General features: G+C 46.9%; 1 protein-coding gene across 1 annotated transcript in view; it reads right to left on the bottom strand.

Annotated features, from left to right (window-relative positions):
* The window catches only part of ELL3 (elongation factor for RNA polymerase II 3), a 259,380-nt gene that overhangs the window by 167,146 nt on the left and 72,664 nt on the right, over window positions 1–19,570 (bottom strand). Inside the window, exon 3 of the mRNA XM_086958187.1 lies at window positions 4,012–4,139. Coding sequence (XP_086814313.1) covers window positions 4,012–4,139 — 128 coding nt within the window. The remainder of the gene's footprint in view (window positions 1–4,011; window positions 4,140–19,570) is intronic.

Raw genomic sequence — 19,570 nt, 5'->3', positions numbered from 1 at the left:
TAGGGCATGATCATATCGCCCCGGCAGAGCCCCGGCACTTGCAGCCTTCATGGTGGTAGATGCCGTCCCACAGACCTTTCTGCCCGCTGAATCCAGCCAACGGCTGTCCTTATCAGGCGGCACTGTCGAAGAAGGAGTGGTGGCATGCTGCTTCTTAGCCGCTGTCACAATAACGGAGTCTGAAGTTGGGTCCATTCGAAGGAAAGCCGGGTCAGATTCCGGAGCCCGGTATTTCTTGAGGAGCCTGGAGGGAGCTGCCTTCGTCACCGCCGGAGTGAGGAACAACTCCTTGGCGGGCTCCTCCAATCCGGGTTCCAACGGCAGCAGCGGTCGAGACAAATGCTTCTTGTGAAGTGTCTCGAAGATCACGGACGTCGTAGTGTTGGCACCGTCACCGTGATCCCTAGCTTAGACGTACCCCTCAACAGCACTTCCTGGAAGGAGACGATATCGTCAATCGGCGACACCCTCGTCCCTGGAGACTCCGACAGCGTTGGGGAATAATCCCTGGTGGAAGAGCCTGTGCGGGATCTGGATATGCACCTCCTGTGGCGTCGTCTAGTTCGAGGTGACGACCGACCACGGCTCCGCGATCTCCCTCTCCGGCAGGAGAGGGAGCGCGATGTTCTCGGCCTCCGCCGATCCACAGGTCTCGCAGGAGCAGGCGATGTCGGCCTAGCCGGGACCCTCGGCTGAGGGGTCCCCCTAGGAGGCGTTGGATAGCGTGGCAACAAGGCCGTCCTGGGTGGAGGCACAGGTGGAGGAACGGAGGGAAGAGGCGGTGGTGGGAGCTGAGGCGGGGGTGACTGACGAGGAGCCGGCCCACGAGGCGGTGTTCCGGCGGAGGCGGACCCTTCGGCAAAGGAGGAGGGATAGGCGTCCTAGGTTTAGTAGGCATATACACCACTGAGTACACCGAACCCGGTTACTTTGTCTTCTTCCTTGGCGACGATGGCGAACCAATCGGCGACCTCCTAGCGTCAGGACTCCTCCTGCGCTTCCTTGGCGTCGAAGAACGCCTCCTCGACGTCGAGGAACGTCTTCTCGACGTCAAACGGTAGCGCCTCCTCGACGTCGACCCGTGGCGCCTCCTCAACGTCGAACGCTTCCTCGACGGCGAACGCCTCCTCGACGGCGAACGCCTCCTCGACGGCGAGGATCCCCTCAACGCCGATCTTCTCTTCGCCAATGGCGAACGGCGGTGGCACCTCGACGGCGAGCGCCGACGCCAGGCCTTTTCTTGGCGTCGATAACTCGACGATGACGTCAACGATGTCGACGACGATGCTGTCGACGTGGTCTGTTCGGCTCCCTCGACGCCGAACGTCGACGCTGCTTCTCCCCAGAGCCCCGGGGCGATGGGGAACAGATCGTTGTCATCCCCCTCGACGCCGCAATCGACGCTGGCGGAGTAGGGGGACGCTTGCTGGACTTTCTGCCCCTGGGGTGCCCCCCAGAGGCCTCAGCATGGGCAGATAAAGCATGCCCTGACCCACCTTGTGCCTTCTGATGTCTGTCCTCGAGGCCTTGGAGCCTGATCTTCATCCTCTCTCTAAGGATCCTGGCAGAGAAGGTTTTGCAGATTTCACACTCCTCTGGGGCATGAGAAGATGGGAGGCAGACGATGCACACTCCATGTGGGTCGGATTTGGCCTTTTTTCTATCACACTCTGGGCAATTGTCAAATAAGCCAGGCATTTTGACAACACAGTGAAGAAAAAGGGCTTAGTACTTAAAAACAAGCACTACACACAAGAAAAAGTGAAAAAATCACCAAATAAACCCTTGAAAGGGAGAGCTCAATGCTCCAGGGTCCTGCTTGCAGGAGCCGGAAAAAAGAACTGAAAGTAAAAGGGACCTGCTGTGCATTCTAGGATACTGAGAGAGTTCTGGAAAGTTTTCTTAAAAGCACAGTATCCTATTTGAGCCACATAATGGCAGCCTATGGGGCTTGTCTGTCCATACCTTCCTCTCTATCATTCCAGAAGCTTTTGCTGGTAGAGGCAAGGTTTCTCTGTGAGGAAACTGGGCAAGCTGTGCTGTTTGTGTGGTTGTTTTGGTGGAATTTCTAGTTGAAGTACTGGACAGTGTAGCCTGTGGATATAGGCTACCTTATCTGTCTTTAAATAATTCTCTCTCAAGTGTCTTTGCAGTTCTGCATTGTTTGACAACTTAAGAGATTATTTTTGATTGCTTCGGGGTCCACGCACATGGGCGGGACTATTCACTAGATTATGACTATACACAGAGATCCCCTACTACAGAACATCGGCTGTTGGGGAGCTGCGCAGTGGGACTTGCGCGGGCTTGGTTCTGCATGTCTACCTGGTGTGTGCGGCGGAGATGGCGGGTGCAGCGGAGGAGGTTGCTGCTGCATCAGCGGCTGAGCTGGGAGGCGAGCCGCTACCGCCTGTTGAAGAGGAGCGGGTGGGGCAATGCTGGTGGTCAGTGGGGTGCTGGTGAACGTGGCTTTGCTCGGTTTGCTGGTGTTTGGCACCTGGCGATTGTGGCGGCACTGGAGCGGCCGGCGGAATGGTCCAGGCGACGGCACTGAGGGGGAGGCCGCCGCCCTACCCCGCATGAAACGCCGGGACTTTACTCTACAGCAGCTGCGGCAATATGGGGGTATGCCCTGCGGAGAGGACGACGTCGGAGGGGGAAGGGTCTTCTGCCCCACCGGGAGAGCGCCGTATCCTACTGGCTGTTAACAGGAAGGTGTTCGACGTGACCAAGGTCCGCAAGTTCTACGGTCCTGGTGAGGAGGGAGAGGGCATGGGAGGATGCTAGTCGTTGGTGCATGTGCATAATGGGTTAGTTAACGGCTTGGGACAGTCATCGGTAGGATTTTGTGTACTGTAGAAGCCTGCTCTGGGTTATATGGCTGTGTGTGGGTGCGGCGACATGGTATGTTTCAGTAGCATGTGGGTTACCAATACATGGAAGGGCAAGGGAAGTGGAAAGACTGAGTAAACCCCTGAACAAGTGCTCGCCATTTTTTGGAGATAAGCCCCGTCCTTTTCATACTGGGGGGCGTGTTTTTTGTTGAGTGACGGATGACGTCACAGTGAGAAAGAACGCAAAAAATATGCCCCCAAATCTGGAAAAGACGGGGCTTGAAGGGAGTGACGCCCCTCTCCTTCAATGGCTGGCCAGCATTTATGAGGCCAGCCAATGGAGAAGAGGGGCGGGTTCAAGCCCCCTTACTAAGAATCATTAAATCTCTGACAGACTGCGCAAGCGCAGCCTACGGTCCTTGACCTAAAAAGGAAGGATTGGGTCAGGAACAAGGTTTATTTTGTCAGGTTGAGATAGCAGTTTAAAACTGCACACACAGGCTGCATTGGCAGACCAGAGACATGTTTAAAGTGCTTCTTAATTGGGTGGCACAATCTGTGCTGCAGGCCCACTAGTAGCATTTAATTAACAGGTCCTTGGCACAGGTAGTATCACTTTACTAGGGACTTACAAGTAAAACAAAGGCAAAACGTTAGGGGGTAATCTCGCCAAGGACACCAGGTCTAACAAGGATGCTGTGAAACGTTACACTTCTGAATCCATAGCTGAAACTGAAATTGGGATAGGGCTACTAGGCGTAGTCCCATCCCAAACCTAGGTTAAGCCAATGAGCACTATTGTGCAATGGTTAATTTGTGTCTACTAACCTTCTCAACAGCACAAACAACGACATTTAGGTGAGCCTCCCAGACTATGAGAAGGTTACAGAATGTGGCATGGACTGAGTCAATGCTCACATTCTGTGTGTAGGAGTTTCTTACTTGCTTCATATTCGCCATAAAAGGCTGTATCTATGCCAGGTGTATGAAGAATGCCACATCCATGTGACATAAGGTGGCCTAATTTGGCATCTCTGCTTCTGAATCTCACCCTTTAGCAGTATGCCAGAAATTATAACCCGGAAGGAAAAGACTGCAAAATCAAGCACTCTCATGATGACACACATGCACACATGACACACAAATGTACTACTTTACAATCTCGGCGAGCACTCACCTGGACATGCCCTGTCGAATACACTCGAAGCTGGACTGAGGCTTATCCTTATTCTCACGCGAGAGGTAGAAGGTGAAGACGCGGACTGCATCATTGGGGCCTGTATCCGATGCAGGGATTTTGATATACTGTGAGAAAAGGTGAAAGTAATGTGTCAGAGAAAGCAGTGAGGGGCAAAAGGAAGGCAGTGAGGACTACAGAGAGGAGAGGTTCCAGGAAAATCCACTCTCACTAAAGAGACCTGAAATGAGTTTCCGAGACCCTGGGCGTGAATAACCTCTCGAAAGAGAATTGCTAAACTGAATATCAGGCCCAAGCTGTTCATCAGTGACCAAACCACTAGCATCATGAACTTCAAATCATGTCAGTAGGTTCAAGACACTTGACAGAGGTTAGGTAAAACCTAGCACAATGAAAAATGTGAATATGAAACCACTTACGCGATGCTTGAAGTTCAAGAAAGAGTCAAGATTACACCATCAAAAGTGCAAATATTAAGTAACATGTGAAGGTGCCAAAAAAAGATGGAGCAAGGTTATTTTAAGCTAGAGCTGAGAAAGCACGAGCAAACTCTTCAGCGCGTCCTACTCCTGAATACTGCTGCCTCAAAGACAAAGCCTAAACAACAAAGCATACACACAATGGCAAACTATAGATAATGTATTATTTCACAGGCATTCACATGATTCCACACCCTTCCAGGGTCCTTCTAAAATCATCATTGGCACTGTCAATCATGTTGGCTTTGGCATACTGAAAAAGTTTTCTTATGCATCAGAAAAGGGCCCAGGACAGGTAAGATATGGCAACAGCTGTGCAAGCTACCCTCCGACACAGAGCAGGTACTGCACAGGCGGCTTTGCAAATACCCACCTTCACACAAAGAGCAGGTACAGGACAGGCAGGAGCAGTGGCCAATCCCGTTGTGTGATGGGGAGAACCTTTCGGAAGGTGAACAGTCAACACACTCATAGCTGCATAGTTGGTGGTAGAGGCCCACGGTGGGGGCTGTAAAATCAGGAAAGAGATCATCCAGGCCAGAATCACAAAGGTAAGCCTGAACCCCACACATTAAACGGGCCCGAGGTCTACAAACCGTTTTGCTCTGAACCCCCTAAGGAAAATATTTTTACATTGGGCCTCCCGTCAAAACTTTACTGCAATATTTGAGGGAGCGGTGGGACTGGGCTGGAAAGGTCATTTTCTGGGGTATTTTTTCTTTACGTCATGATCCACACTAAATGTGAGACTTCTAAAAGAACAGATACACAAAACAGAAATTGACCAAAAAACACTTCTCACCATATTTGGGTTATTGCGACCCTCTCGCACTCCTAGACCTCAATGCAACAGGACCTGCTGCACTTATAATAGCTAAGGCCCTGAGTCACAGGCTGTCTCCTCGGACTCTTTCACCCCTTATTTACCATGCCTGACCATCATGCTAATCAAGGGTGTAGCTATAAAATGTAAATACCCCCCCCCCCCCAATTTGAACCAAAGCTCTTATGGGACCAAGCAAGCAAAGAAAGTCATTGCAGCCCTCCTCTCTTGTCTCTTCCATCTAAGCATCTATCCAGTCATGCTTCAATTCACCCACTGAAATCCACCTTTCAGCTTTATATTCTTTTATTCATTCATCCATCATGCAGACTTTCACCATTAAGTCTATCAATATCCAAACCTATCCATCCATAGCCAAACATGTCCACCAAACCTCCTTTCATTCATCCATCCCTACATCCACGCTTTCACTCATCCATCCTTTGAGTTATCCATCCATTCTTTCGCTCATCCATCCACTTTTTACTCTACCCATCCACCCATTCACTCAGCCATCCGTCCTGTCACTCATCCATTCACCCTTCCACTCATCCATTTACTCTTTCACTCATCCCTCCATTCACTCACCAACACCCCCACACTTTCGCTTCAATTATGAGTGTTTGTCTGCTGAATTGCATTCTGAAGAGGCCCACTTGCAGGGGGAAAAAAAGGATCTTCCACGTGTTGCCCGCCTCTGTGCAAACAAGGCTGCCCTCAGGCATGAAGCTAGCAAGGAATATTACACCCCAGGCCTCTTTTGTAAAGGGAAACAGTCATAACTATTATATAGTGTATGCCTCACACATCGGGGTCCATCTGCTCCTGATTCACTAATGAGAAAGTGTATGTTTAATGGATTTATAAAAATGTTTTCCACCAGGTTAATCTGATTACCCATTACTAAAATGCATTCTTTGAAAGCACTTGTTTTTATCTTAAACACTAAATAATTTTGTGGCAGCCTATCTTTTATTCAGGGTAACTGGATTTATGATTTGGTGACTCTGCAGCCACTGTGTTTTCCACATTCGCCACAAAATCCATCATCTTTTGCAGAGTTTAACCAAAACATTGTCTGTAGCTCAAACGGATCAAGCTCCCAAAACGTGTCCCTGAGCAGTGGAAAGTTCTTATCAATGGAAAGCCCTTTGTAGTGGAAAGTCCTTCGCAAAGTGACTACTTATCTTTCAATTACTCATTGCTGTATTTGGGTGTTCGACTGGTACTAATCAGGTACAATCTGAGCCCAGATAGTACAACCATGTGTAAAAATATAAAATACAAATTACAAAATGTGCCGCATTGTGCCGCAAAATTTGCATTTTCTTGCTGCTTAATTTAGTCAACCCTGTCACATAATTTGGTCTTCCACTGCTACATAATTTCAGTGGCCTTGCTTATACTGTGTTTAATACTATTTTAAAATAATGACATATTCAAGTGATTGCTGTTACCGGCTGGAGCTTCTTAGCCCCAAATAAAAATAAGTCACTCTTCCGAACGGTGCCAACCAGGATTTAATTCTGTGACTCTCTGGTCTCACAGAGACATTTGAAATGGTCGCATTAACCAAATGAAATTTCATTACGTAAAAGAGTCCCGTACCCACCAGCTTAATTTGCATTTATTTGTTTCTTAACGTGTGTAATTAGTTTTATAGGCAGTTGTCTAAGGGTGGAAAAAAACAACAAAATACTTTACAATATTTTATTAACTTTTGCCACCTCTTTGATCCGGCTACCACAGACTTCACTATTACAATTGACATGCTTTATTAAGTACTTGAAACGATAAATGAAGATAGCCTGGAAATGCGACAAATAATCAAAGTCGGGCTTCGAGGCCAGGCATTTGTGCCTCCCGGGGAACAATGCGATGGACCCACAGGGGGGTGCGCCCACCAGTTTGAAGACCTTTGCAATGGGCACTGAAACATCACTCCTAGGAGTGGGGCAGGCATGAAACGAGAACCACAATGCCAGGGAGCAGCGGCATTAAGGGTAGGAAGCGAAGGAGGGCATAGGCCTGTGGCCTTTGGTCATGAATTGTGCCAGATAGCTGCTCCCCTCATCCTATACATAGAGGCCACCAGAATCTTCCAGCTGCCTCAGCCTCGAGCAATGGCTCTTGGAAAAGGCAATGAAGCTGTTCACTGTGTATAAAGACCCCATCTCAGTTACTGTTCTCCCCAACCAATAAATCTGGCAAGAATTTTGCCAGCCAATCTCAGGATGAATCCATCACCCAATCGAAGATCTTCGCCCTTGTTGAAAACAAACAGAATGTATTTCTACCTATCAGGGCCGTATTACACATGCAGCGCATTTTCCTTCTTTGCGCTAGGCACAAACAAGTAGAGTGCGCCATATGCCATATTAAAATAAATGCGCTGCCGGAGGGGGGGGCGGGGAGGGGGGCAGGGCATGCGAGTGAAATACAGAGCGGCTTTGAAGCAGTCGCTCCGTGCTTCACTGTGCAGGCAGCAATTTGCCTGCCCTTTTAAGAAGATTGAGAGATCCCCTTGCATGTGGGTGCAGTGAGTGACAGCACCCACCTGCAAAGGCATATCTAGGGGGTCTATAGGACCCCTTTTACCACCCTCCGTAGGTCTGCCATCAGGAGGCACAGACAGCGAGCCTCTTCACAGCTTTTCTCCCTTTGCGTTCACGTCTATAATATGGTGCAGGGCCAGAGGCAAAAAGAGTCCCTCATTTGCATGGTGCCACACCACCATGCAAATCAGGGAACGATCTCTGATAATAGTGCTGGCGCTATATGTGCACCAGCGCGATCTGATTTACAGACGCCCCTTTAATAATACCAAAGTGCCCGGGGCACGCAAAATGGCGCAAACACCCATTGCGCTCCCGGGGACCTTTGTGTAATATGGTTGTGAGCCCGTAGGGGCCACACGTTCTAACCCGGTTTGTTGTATTTATAGGGAAAAGACACAAGTTAAAGGAGTTCTAACCAACAATGGTGTTCAGTTTCAAACACCGCACCATCCAAGAAAATTCTAGACAGGAGGTTGGAAAAATGGGATGGAAAAGAGAGTGCAATGGCTCATTTCCTTTTCCATCAAGGCCAGCATATTGCTTCTTACACAGGCTGTGTTTGGATGGATCAAGATAGCCCGTTTACTAGAGCGTTGATAATACAATTACTTTCATCTCCACGTGTAACTCAACATCCTCAAAAAGGTTTTCAAGTCAGTCTAAGAGAAAGTGATCAAGAAACACGTGTTTGGCAAACAATATTAGCACCGTTACTACAATTACTGCTCGGTAGTATTAGTTTACACAAACAAGGAAAATAGATTTTCTCAGTTTGCTTGTTTGCGTGTTCCGCCTTCATGGTATATGAAAAACATATGGTTTAAGGAAAAACAACATATTAAGATGGCCAATTAATTGCCAACCTGTAGTAAATCTGCCAACCCGAGGCAGCGTTCATCTGCATTCAGGAGGATGTTGCGTCTTGTTTACATGTGTAGGCGATGCGGTGAGTAAGTGTAGAGGCAAAATGTAGAGTGAGGGTACTTAACACACCCTGGGTCTCACCACTGCAACTACAATAGTATCGCCCAAGAAGTGCCAAATGGAACAAAACGTAAATATCACACTCAAGGTAGGGTAAAGTCAACATTAAACAATCTTTGCACCGCTTGGCCCTACCATGCAGCAAAGGCGTGAACCTTGTGTTGATGACAAGCTCTCCCTCTAATGCACAGTAATGAAATGAGGAAGGGCTAACCTTCTGCCACCCTGCTCTCTTCCAGCATCAGAGTAAAGTGTATTGGACTAAACCAGAAGCAAGGAGACAGAGCTTTCAGACTGGGATTTGAACTGTCTTCAATTGAATAACAACAAAACATACAGAGGATGCAACAGTAAGGGCGGCTACAATTATGCGATTTAAACAACCATGTAAGGCTAAAGGTACCAGACCTCAGTCTGCACTTTAAAAAACTTCAGAAGATATTTTACCTAATTATATCATAAAAGAGGAGGAGGGTGTACTTGGCCAGGGGCAGACTTTACACTGTTTACGCACCAGTTCGATTTTTTTCTTGCAGGATAAGGTGAACTACTTCTGGCCTTCTCCTGCCATAAGTTGATAAAACATCACACTCATCAATGCGAACTTAATTTCTGGCCTGGTTGTATCAAATAAAAGTAGCACTGTGCGAGTGTACCACAGTTGGGCACAGTGCCTCAGGCAAGAAGTAATAGAGGTATCCACATATCAACGTGCACATGTATGTGTTCAGAGATTAACCCTCAGACGCAGATCTAGGCAGGCAAGGTGGCGTCAGTGAGAAGGAAACGCACCTGAGTCAGGAGTTGATAGTGCCACCTGGAGGTAGGGTGTTAGCTGAAATGAAATGCACTAAACTTTGTGACATCTCTGGGGGTGGTTTCTAAAAACCACTGAAATGCTGAAAAAAACTTCAGATAACTTAGTAGTCTTAAGACTTTATTTGCAACGTCACTGCTTCTCACGACCCAACAAGAACCATTCTGCTAAAGGTCAATTAAACATGAATTCCAACTTAAAACATCGAGGCAGCCACAGAGGAATATGGATCATTTCCAAAGTTTTCTTTAACCTCCTCCAGCACCTGAAGAAGTGCTTTGGCTTGTCGCCAGAGGTATATACTAATGATGTTTTAATCAAATGGGTCTGAATATTCTATTTAAAACCCACCTTGAGATAATGCCAATACTCCACAAACCACGCTCTACTGCTGTCTCAAGTTAGGCTGTATGCAGGAAGTCATAAATGCCACTTAACACACTGACAATATGGCATGATCAGCAAGAACCCCATCCAGTAAGCAGCACCTTCCACCTAACACCACTCTCTACACTTTACTTTTCTCACACACATAGGGATACACTGACCCCCAGGCACTTTCATGTGTACAACACAGAACCAAAGCCATACAGCTTGTACAGCACTGCCATCTCAACAGCACCCCTGCATCACACCAGCATACAGCTTAGATTCATTCATGTAAATTCAGCTTAAACATAGCACACCTTCGTGCATACAACATCACATTGCAATCTACCTGGCTAATGGTGCAGCCAATAAAACTAGCTGCACTGTTCGAAAAAACAGACAACTGACTACCTAGCTCAAATAAAGGTAGCAAACTCCTATGGCACACCCATCAATATACAAAACACCCTACAATGGTCCTTAACCAACAGAAAAACAACAAGCAGTTGGAAGGAATGCTTGAATTAATCGCACAGGCTGCATTACAGACTATCGTTTTTAACCCACTGTGCCAATCTAGACAGAGACCCACCTTATGTAAATGAGCATTGGCCCTGCTCCTATACGAAGAGTCCAGGCCGAACTGCCAGGGTAGGTCCCCTGAAAATGGGAACAGAAGTAACCCCAGACCTATTTCAACCAACTTTCCTTCCATCACGGTCTTGTTTTTGCTTAAAAAAACGATAACCTAACACAACACATAAAATGGAGTCTGCAGGGCCCACTGTACAAAACCAGCGTTGTCAGTGTCTCTGTAATTGATTGGCAGCTCCTGGGAGAATTAAGTTCTTTTTGCACGAGACATGAGGAACAAGCGTGGATAGAGCAGTAGGGTGGCGGCGGGATGCCAAATTTAATTGGCAAAAATGGTTAGAACTTAGCCAGGCAGGTATAACATCTTTGTGGTCTTTCCACATAACAAAGTGTTCAGACACATAATTTCTTCTGCACCAACCACGCCCCACTGGGTGAACTGCCTGGTATTCTCAATGGTCTGTTCAGATTTCTGAACATTCTGACTGGTAAGCAAACACCAGAGGGCATGACTCTTGGGTTCAGGAAAAGAAAAAAAAGATCTTGGCTACATGCTTTTTCGTTTGCCTGTTTAGCATTTATTGTTTAGGGCGCAAGTTAAAGCCTTTACACGGACGGTGATTGTTGCAAATCTTTTTTTTGTTGTTACCTTGAAAATGATACACCAGACATGCTTGACTAAGGTGGGTTGCGATAATGCAGACAGGCACGTCATTTTCCAAATATATGTCAACAGGGGTTTATGCAGTAGCAATTTCAGAAGAATCTGAACAAATGCCGAGTTTGGAGGCAGTTCTGGTGCGCAGGCACCAGCGAGATCTCGATGAAAGCTGCACCGGCTCCAGAGCCCGTTCCACTGGGGTCCCTGCCGTTCAACAGCGACCTCCCTGGGGGCCACTGTTTACGGGCTGTGGGCCCCAGCAGTTTTGCTGCCTAATTGTCAGGTTATTGAGTGCATCATCTGGTGGTCCCCCCGAGGCAGAGGCTTAGCGCCATTTTTAGCACATTGGATTATCCAGTGGTCTCCCCGGAGCGCGCGCGCTCTCCGGTCTGAAGTCACTTTTCTCGTTCCGGGGAGAGGAAGGAGATGGAAGCCCGGCCTGTTTTCACAGTCAGGAATTCACCTGGCTCTGGGTCGGGGTATGGTGTAGGGTACTGGGGAAGACGCTTCACGCACGCGGATTGTATTGTAATTGCATTCATATAGCGCTTACTAGCCCTGACGAGGCGTCAAAACGCTTTTTCGGCGAGTAGCCCGCTACTCCGGGACCCATAGAGGATTAGTGTTGAATTAGTATAGTGAAACATGCAAGTAAATTTTAAGTGGTGGATAGGTTAGTCAGTTATTTGGATTTGGAATGATAGCAGAAAGATAGAGGACGACAAAGGTTTGCATTTATATAGCGCTTGTTGACGCACGCTATTCAGGAAGCCTAGAAAAGATTAGTGGGGAATTAATATGGTGAAATATGAAGTAATTTCAGTGGTGGATATTAGTCAGTTACTGGGAGTGAGAAGGATAGCAGAGGGATAAAAGGGGAAGAAAGATTTGCATTCAAATAGCACTTGTTACCCCTAATGGGTGTTGAATCGCTTTTCTGGCCAGTATCACGCCACTCCGGAACCCATAAAGGATTACTGTTGAAAATGAGTATAGTAAAAAAAAAATGAAGTAATTTGAGTAGTGGATATGTTTATTCAGTTATTTGGGTAGTATATTAGTATAGTTTAATATGGAATTTGAGAAGTGAACATGTTAGTCTGTTAATTTCGATTGAAAAGGATAGTGGAGGGATAAAAGAGTGAAAGATTTTTTTTTTTTTAGGTCTTAGCAATGGGAGGAGGCTTTTGGATGAGTAAAAAGGAGTTTTGGAGGGGAGGACTCAGAGGAAAGAGTTTAGAAAGGTATGCTTTAGGACATGGGTACTCACAAACATTCTCTCTGGGGCCAAATTTACACTGTGGTTTGTGTCCGAGGGCCGCACCAGTGGGGGCGGGGTCAGTGGAGGAGGGGGCGGGGCAAGAACAACAACAAAAAACTGACCCTGAGGTTGATCACTGGTCCCTGCAGCGGACACGTTTGTCCACTGAGCCACCAGACCCGGCATACTCACATCTCTCTCTTTCTCTGTCTCCCTCCCTCCCTCTCCCTTACTCTGTCCCCCTCTCTCTGTTCTCCTCCCTCTGTCTCCCTCCCTCTGTCTCCCTTTCCCTCCCTCACTCCGTCACTCCCTTTCTCTCCCTCCCTTTCCCTCCATCCCTTACCCTCCCCCCTTTCCCTGCATCCGTCTCCCTCTCTCACTCCCTCACTCTGTCTGTCTCCCTTTGCCTCCCTCGCTCTGTCTCCCTTTCCCTCCCTTACTCCATCACTCTGTCACTCCCTTTCCCTCCCTCACTCTGTCTCCCTTTCCCTCCCTCACTCTGTCTCCCTATCCCTCTCTCACTCCCTCACCCGGTCTCCCTTTCCCTCCCTCACCGGTCTCCCTTTCCCTCCCTCACTCCCTCCCTCACTGTCACTCCCTTTCCCTCCCTCCCCCTCCGTTTCCCTTCCTCCCTCCCTCCCTTTCCCTCCTACCCTTTCCCCCTCTCACTCCCTCACCCGGTCTCCCTTTCCCTCCCTCACTGTCACTCCCTTTCCCTCCCTCCCCCTCCCTTTCCCTTTCTCTCTCCCTTTCCCTCCTTCCCTCTCTTACTCCCTCACCCGGTCTCCCTTTCCCTTCCCTTCCCTTTGTCTCCCTTTCTTTACCTCTCCCTCTGTCATCATACCCTGCCTCTGTGTCAGCCCGGGCTGAGACAGCTTCGGAGCACACACACACACAGCCGCACCGAGCGCATTAACAGGTCTTTAAAAGACCATTAGCATGTTAATGAGGCTGTGTCGTTCACCTCTAAGCGCCCCTGCAGCTCCACTCGAACTATGGCAGGAATCGCCCGGCGGGCCCCCACAGAGCACCAGAGTCTGCGAATTGCACTGCTGTAACTTAGTTTGCAGACACTCTTTAAAAAAATAAATACATTTAAAACACTGATATGATGTGTGCAAGGTCCGCGGGCCGCCAACAGCCCGCGGGCCGTACTAGGAGTACCCCTGCTTTAGGAGATCGGTATAGTAAAAGAGGTGTCAGATGATACAAGGAGGGGTAGAGTAGGAGAGAGTCTAGAAAGGGTTATTTTGGCAATCATAGTAGTGGTATGGGGTTTGGAATAAATGAGAGTGGATGTAGAGGATATATTGATAGATGTATAGGATGAGAGATAGGGTAGTGCATTGAAAGGAGTAGTAGAAGAAGTTTGAGATGAGTCAGAAGGTTGGGCTAGAAGATATATTGAGCGAAGTATAGGCTGGGAAATAGGGTAGTGCATTGGAAATGCTAAATTAGAAGAAAGTGATAAATATGTAGATCCATAATTACATTGAAAGTATATAGATACATAAAGGAGGTAAGTATATGTAGATTAAAGATATTGATAGAGGCACAGGATGAGAAATAGGGTAATGCATTGGATATGCTTTTTCAGGAGAAAAGTAAGACACACAGATCCAAGTACATGGAAGGTACATGGATGCACAATGGAAGTATGCACATGTAGACCAAAGATGATTTTTATTTATTTAGTATTATTATTTTTTCTCTCAACGACAATCATTTTACATGTTTATACAAAGTAATACACAAATATAGGTACCTATCTATAGTGAAAAAAATGCTTGTATACAGAGGGTTATGCTGTAAATTTCTGTTTGCGTATGGTGCTTATGTGGGGAAGAGCCACATCTGGAGTCGTTTTCTGAAGATAAGGTGGTTGTCGGTGGACCTTATGTTGGGGGGTAAAGAGTTCCATAGTTTGGCTGCTTTAACAGAGAAGGATTTGCCACCCATGTTTTTTTCTTGTATGGTGGGATTTTGAGGCAAGATGCTCCTTTAGAGTGGAGGTTCCTTTGTTGAATGTGTTTGGTGATTTTATTCCTGATGAAGAGCAGTCCCATTCCATGTATTGCTTTGTGTGGGATACAAAGCAGCTTGAACGTTGTTCTTCTGGCAACCGGTAACCAATGCAGGGATTTCAAGGCAGGGGAGATGTGGTCTCGCGGTTTGATATGCAAGAGTAGTCTGGCAGCCGAGTTCTGAATTCGTTGTAGTCTTTTCATGGTCGTTAAAGGTGATCCATGGTAGAGGCTATTGGTGTAATCAAGTTTGGACAGAACAAGGGAGATGGTAGCTTGGACCTTGTGTGGAAATCCCAAATGAGGGAAAATTTGTCGCAGCGTTTTTATAGTAGCAAAGCTTGATCTTGCTAGTTTATCCACATGGGCATTCATCAACAGCTTAGAGTCCATGGTCATTCCAAGGTTTCTTACTTCCTTCAATACTTAAGGCAGTGATCCCAGTTCATCAGGCCATGCGGCAAGCAGGTTGTAATTTTTCCAATTGCCACACGTGAATATTCCAGTTTTAGAAGCATTCAATTTGAGATGGCTCCAGGTCATCCACTGATCCACAGCTCTGAGACAGCTGAAAATTGGTGATTTTCCAATGTCTTTGTAGCATTCCAGTTGAAGGAGTATTTGCGTGTCATCTGCATAGTTATAGCACGTGAGGTGAAATTTATTGATCAGTACTGGTAATGACTTCATCTAGATGTTGAAAAGCATGGGTGAGATGATAGAACCTTGAGGGACCCCTGCTTTTGTGGAGTATGGTTTGGATGAGAAAGGTGGGGTATGGTTGACATTAGTTCTGTTTCGAAGGTAGGACGCTATCCAGTCTAAAGCAGTTCATCTATGCCGGCTTCAAAGTCTTTGTTTCAGAGTGTCATGGTCAACCATGTCAAAGGCAGCTGAGAGGTCCAAGAGGAGTAGCGCAGCCAGCCCGTTGCGGTCAACTGTATTCTTTGGGTCATCCCAGATGGCAAGGAGGGCAGATTCAATGCCTCTTCCCGGTCGGAATCCTGTTTGGAAGTCTGAAAGTATGTCATTCTCTTCAATGAATTGTGACATCTGGTTAACGCTGCTCTGTCTGTCAGTTTGCCCAGGACCAGTCCATTTGTAATGGGTCTGTAGTTGTCAGGGTTCAGTGGGTCCAAGTTTGTTTTCTTCAGTAAAGGGTGTATGTATGACTTTTTGAGTTCTTCTGGAAATATTCCAGTAGTTAAGGAATCGTTGATGACTCTTCTTACTTGAGTGGCAGCAGAGGTTGTTAAAATAATTGTGTTGAAAGTATGTGCCGGACAGGGGTCGGAAGGGCTGCCGGCAGGCCTGCTTGCTTTGACCAGGTCCATAAATTCATCGTGTGAGAAGTGTTGGAAGGAACGGAGAGGCGTGATTAGAGCATTCTTGGATTGTTGTTTTGTACAAGGGTTAGTGCTGGTGCTTTGTTTCTGGTTTAACTACGATTCCAATGTGTCTGCTTTGTCCGTGTAATGATTTGCCAGTTTGTCTTTGAAATCTTGAGTAACAGGATGAGTATTTGTTTTGAGCCAGGTATGTTGCAGCTTTCTAATTTGTTGTTTTATGTCTTATTTCTATGTTTCTCCAAGGCGCTTTTTTTCTTTTGTTCTGTTTTGTGGTTTTGAGTGGTATCAGGATGTCAAAAGCTTCCTGTAGCCACTTATATAGATTTTGAACAGAATTAGACTCTCTCTTGTGGAATTACTCCATACAACACAGTTTGAGGTCATAAAATTTCTTATTTGACCCCAGAAGAAGATTCCGTGGAGCTTTGTTAATGATTGCGTGAAAAAAATAAGAGGAAGTATTTCGACGATGCCATACCACAAGTAGCAAATACATTGCAAATCGTGGTAAATAGAATTATTTGCTAGATAAGGCAAGTCCCCCAACCACAGACATGAAACCAACCAAGATCCAAATGTACTCACCCCCACCCTAAGTCTTCAAAGGCAGTGGCCCTAAATATATGAACCCAAATTACTCCACTGCATGAGGGCAGTATCCCAGGCTTTTAACACAAGGCCTGGAGAAACCCTTTCTTGAGCCTGGCAATCACAGAAATGTTTCAGCATGTGCAAGATTTTGAAAAAAAATGGTGGCGTGCTATGACTGTATGGTCACTTGGACTCAACCCATCATCGTCTGCCTCTACAGTGAGGCCTCTCTTGAAACAGCACCCCGAGACACAGTTGTACATCAGGTTTTAACAGTCACATGTGGCACCAATTCCTAAATACGTCAATATACTTAGAAGACACTATGCTGGCTTAAGATCACAATTTAAACTAGCAACTGCCAGGAAATAAAGTCTTGAGGTGCAAGCAGAACTTTTAAGGCCATGTCAAAAGCTAAGAGCACTTTGTTTTTTAAACAGTGTGGTCCCAGATATTTAGAATCTAGTCAGCTCCAAGAATACGGATGACTAGGTACTTTGAAGTCTGCATTTGAGGCGATATAAATGCTCTCATGCACTCACTCATTGACTCACTGATGCAGTGAGCGGTTCACTCGCGCACCTCAACATATATATACTCCACCTGCGACTCGGTATTAACAAAAGGCTGACTGTGCAAGAGAACAGCCAGTCACTCCACCGACACAAAAAAAGCTTGGCCAGGACAGTGGTGCAGCTGGCTAGCTGCCAGCTGAGTTGGCGCAGGGCCAACTTGGGTTTGAAGAGCTGAGATGGGATTAGCTGCAGTGCACACATGAGCAGAACTGAACCTATGGCTTTCCCACCGTCCAGTCTGTGATGGGCACTATGCCATATAGCGACTTTATGTAGTTATTCAACCCTGTCCCCTTTTAACCTCTGCCTCCTTTTGCCACAGTGGGTTGCATTTTCAGTGAAGCGGATTCAGAAATAGTCATCTGTGTGTGCATACCCACATAAACACAAAAAAGTACTAGGTCAGCAGATGTAAGGGTAGCAGTGAGGGACGGAGACCGGAGTAGGTCATTTTCCCTGCAATCTGAGCGAAGGCTGGGCACGAGGCAGCTGGGCCTGGCACATAAACCATGCCTGATTTAGTCCCTTACAGATCAGGTCATTTTATGTTATTGACAAGTTGGTTACAGTCAAACTAAAACATACAGTTCCACATACTGCACAGAGCAGCAATGAAAAACCCATCAGGTCACCTACGTACAAGAGCTCACCGCACTGGTCACTACCAATAACCAAGTTAGACTCGTATCAGACTAGAATTGTGCATGTACGAAATCAAAGATGCCACCGACTGCTGAAGCGGGAGAAATGCCCCACAGGACAACCTTCTCCCGCACAAAAGGCGAGTGGTGAGGGTCTGTTTCAGATACCACTGCAGCCCAGTCTACTTCCGTCACCAGACGTTCCCCCCACACCTTCCTGGAGTGCACTAAGCAAGACATTCCGAACCTAAATGGAAACAACACGGTGCACACTAGCGTGCACACAAAAGATAACCCTTCCAAACATTGTTGTGTGACCGACGTGAACATTCTGTAATGTCCCAAGTGAGCCACACCTACCCAGAGAAAGCCCCATCCCTTGCTCTGCAACATCTGCCTCTCTGGAAGGTTCCCAATGGAAGTTACAAGGTGAGAAGACACACATTGTCCCTGTGAAGTGCAGGGTACGTATAAAGCAAATCACCCTGTAGTGCTTTATGACACATAAAAATCCATAGGACGTGGCTTTGGTCGTGCTTTACTGCACAGTACACCTCTGGTCATTATCAATGACATACTTTTTAAAATACGCGGCAGAGGAGCGCAAACCCATGGTATGTATTGTGCACGGATGTGACGTCATCCGGGTACTTCTTAGAGCAAAGAGCCCACTTCACCTTGAACCAAAGCACTTAACATTTTTTGCACTTAAAATCTGACCTACTAAGACGCTTCAAATGAAAGGGTCTGGTTTTAAACTGCAAGCAAAAATGTTTTTTAAAAAATGTGATCCAAAATAGCGACTAATTAACAATTGAAATGCTAGTAGTTAAAACAAACACATCTTGTTTCCTTTACAAACAGTGCTCTATCATCTTATTTTACCATCAACAAAAAGAGCTGTTAATAATAACCATGTATAGGATTCACACAAAGTGGAGTTTTTCAACAGTGCAGAACTTCTGACTGGGCCAACAAAGTTTCACCAAGGCCTAACTTTTGTCGGTGATGTCACTGAAAAGCACTCAGATCACCGTCCTCTCCCTACAGCCCACCGGTGAGGGCGTTGTCAAGGTTCAAAGCTGGGTGTTGTCAGAAACATGCGAGTGACCAGACAACTCCGGGTCTGACTAGGAGCAGTCAGAATTTACCATGGCATAAAATCTGACACCCTGGGGTTCAAAATGTATAGGGTGCAATAAACCGAGTTTTTCTCGCTAATAATCAACCCTCCCCCCTCCCACCCCCCCCCCCGCCCGCCACCCTTTGAACTCCATCATTGTTTGACCTGTCGAAATGTAACAGAGATCAGATTTTACCGCTCCGGCTACCCAGAAGGTGCAATGAAGTCCCGTTCATTTCACAATTTTGACCCCTGCGCAAAGTGGCATTTGCCCAGAGACCAGATTGATCAGAGCCAAGTGGAATTGGGCCCTTGGGCGGATATCTCGGCCTCTGTCATAGCGCAGATGCTCACGCCTCAAGGCCAGGCCCGGCTCCAGGAATTATTATTAGGGTGGGCCAAGGGTACATTTGGGTGGGCCACTGCGGGCCAGATTTGTCTCTTATATGTCTAGCCAGACCTGCTTCCGGGCCCTCCTTTATCTCTTCTTAGTCATACAAGGCCCAGTAAAATGCACTCTTTTCCAAATCTCTTAACAAATATTATCACTCTAAAAAAGGTTTTTTTTCCATGTAATGTCCCTTTGATGGGAAGAGGAGGTTTCTGAGGTGGGAGTATCAGGCAAGTGACACTACTGGGGCTCCCTCTGTGCGACCCTTCAGGGAGAATCCCTCTTCATTACTACCTCC

The sequence above is a fragment of the Lissotriton vulgaris genome, chromosome 2_1, assembly GCF_964263255.1.
Source record: "Lissotriton vulgaris chromosome 2_1, aLisVul1.2, whole genome shotgun sequence".
Classification (NCBI taxonomy): domain Eukaryota; kingdom Metazoa; phylum Chordata; class Amphibia; order Caudata; family Salamandridae; genus Lissotriton; species Lissotriton vulgaris.
This window is presented reverse-complemented; position numbering and strand designations above follow the sequence as displayed.